Source organism: Naegleria gruberi (genome assembly GCF_000004985.1).
Source record: "Naegleria gruberi genomic scaffold NAEGRscaffold_670, whole genome shotgun sequence".
NCBI classification, from domain to species: domain Eukaryota; phylum Heterolobosea; class Eutetramitea; order Acrasida; family Naegleriidae; genus Naegleria; species Naegleria gruberi.
This window is the reverse complement of record NW_003162901.1, coordinates 1-2,326: the sequence shown is the minus strand read 5'-3', so window position 1 is coordinate 2,326 and position 2,326 is coordinate 1. Positions and strand designations below refer to the sequence as shown.

Here is a 2,326-nt window from a genome sequence, read left to right as displayed (position 1 = left end):
GTTTCAATCAAGTGTTTTTGTTCCTCCAAAATAGCTTCATGAATCAAATCATCATCCGAATGATGTTCATCCATTGTCTCTTCAGATTTTTCATGATGGTGATGATGATCAGAGTGTTTCTTATTCAATATCAAACTCTCCTCTTCATCCTGACCATCCGATGATGAATTATTAGAAGCACTACTATTACTACTATACACCAACAAGGGACCATAATAATTCTTCTCTACCAACTGTCCTCCTTGACCCAAACACAAATAGGCATCGTAATCGTGATGATTCGAGGTGGAACATTTTTTCTCTAGCCGTTGCTGAGTAGTAGTATATTGCTGAAAACCGCGCTCTTTTCTCTTCACCAATGAACCCAACTCTCTCTTCCTCTCCTGACGTTGTTCCTCTTGGCGCGTATAGAATTCGTAACGTTGGAGTGCACGACGGAGAGGTTGCGAGGTTTCCTCGATCAAGGCTCTCTCGAAGGCTTCGGCTTCGGCGGCAAGTTTCTTCTCAAAGGTGCCCATGTCTTGGTCGATGGATTGTTGTTGTTGGAAGGATGAGTTGAGAGTGGCCAGTTTCATCAGATTGGATTGGGAGTTGTTTAGATCTCCCAGGCCATTTGACATGCTCATTTTTTTTAATGTTTTTGGCAGGTGACATTTGATGGTGGTAAAAGAAGATCAATAAAAATTTTAGTATTTTAATTTAAATGATATTAAATTTTAACAGGGGGGCGGAAAGTTTTAGTGGTATTGGCCAGGCGTAAATGTTGAGATTTCACTGAATGGTTCCAAGTTGATATATGTTTTTAAAATAAATATACAACATTATGATTCACACAATCAGTAACATTTCTAACAACACATGAATTTTATTAATATTGATTAAAATTTAAGAGAGTGCTTCTTGATTTATAGAATGTAAGCAAATGGGTACTCTCAGAGCCGAAGACAATGTTTTTAAAATATTTATCGATTCTAATACGTTATACCACTCGTTGATATGTTCCCCATCTTGTAATTATTCGATTTTGTGAAGTAGTTATTGCAGACAAGGTATTTTCAGAATTAAATTTTGAGCTAAAACACAATTACAATTTAGGAAGTATCAAAAAAAATAAATACGAGGAAACAAAAAAATAGCTATCCTCAAATCCTCTTAAATTACATAAACTCCAACATTTGAAAATACGAAACCTTTAAAACCTTCCTTCGTTGTGCAGTACGAATTTTTTAAACCATCTTTTTTCCCTTGTTAATGTCATTACAATGTGAGAAGTGGATGGCTAACTTTCGTTCTTGAGATATGAGTAACAACTCAAAAATAACTATTCTCAAATCGTGTTAATTCATGTAATAAGGGCACTTACAAAAATCAAGAGGTTGAAATCTTGATTTCGTTGTGTCAGAAAATAAACCTTCGTTGTAATACATTTTTTGTAATAATTTTCTTAAAAATACTTTTCATCTTTCATCTTTAAAAATGAACAGTTAGAAAAGTAACAAATGAATTTAATGAATTTGCCATCTATTATAGCTCACAAGGAACCTTTCAATATGATACAATTACGAAAACTTATGTTTTATTGGATACAAAAAAATCGTTGGATTTCAAGATCATAATTTTCTTTTCTTGTATTCCCAAATTATTTTTAAGGAATTAAATAAATCAGGAATTTATAAATTAGGAACTGTATTGAACGTACGAAGAAAACGATGCAAACCAACGAATTGCAACATACAGCATTTCATAAATATAATAACCAGAAGGTGGTTGATTAGAAAATTATTTTCCGATTATTTTTCGATGCACTCAACATTTTACTTCACTCTCCCCCCCCTTGAATTTTAAAATACATAATTTGTTTGATAATGAAATAATTGAAATGTTTCTAATAGTTGGAGTTTAGTTTAAAATTCCTAAAATTTGAACCAATTCTTGGAATGAAACTTTTCCATCTCCATCCTTGTCAAGCTCTTTAGCAACTTGTTCTTTAGAATGAGTAGCATCACCAGCATCTTGGAAATAGGCTTGATAGAATTGATCAAATTCTTCAGGGAAATCCAAAAATCCACTTTTATCTTTATCGAAATTCTTTATCAACATTTAATATTTGTGATGATAAAATAATTATATATTAAATATTAAATATTAAATAACAACAACATACAACAAAACTATCATAAGCAGCAGTCAACATTTTAACCTTCTTAGTCAATGTAGAAAATCCCGATCCACTCAATTTAATCCACCAAATATAAAACTCTTCAAAACAAATCGACTTGGAGCAATCTCTATCGATCAAGGTTGCGATTGCCTTAACTTCCTTCTT

The 2,326-nt window shown here is 32.4% G+C and overlaps 1 protein-coding gene across 1 annotated transcript; it reads right to left on the bottom strand.

The window, feature by feature from the left end:
• Positions 1-136: 136 nt before the first annotated feature.
• On the bottom strand, positions 137-626 carry NAEGRDRAFT_76938 (uncharacterized protein; the record flags this gene model as incomplete). Its single annotated transcript, XM_002668105.1, has 1 exon — positions 137-626. A coding segment is annotated over one exon (490 nt), but the record flags the coding sequence as incomplete, so codon positions are not given.
• Between the last annotated feature and the right edge of the window lie 1,700 nt (positions 627-2,326).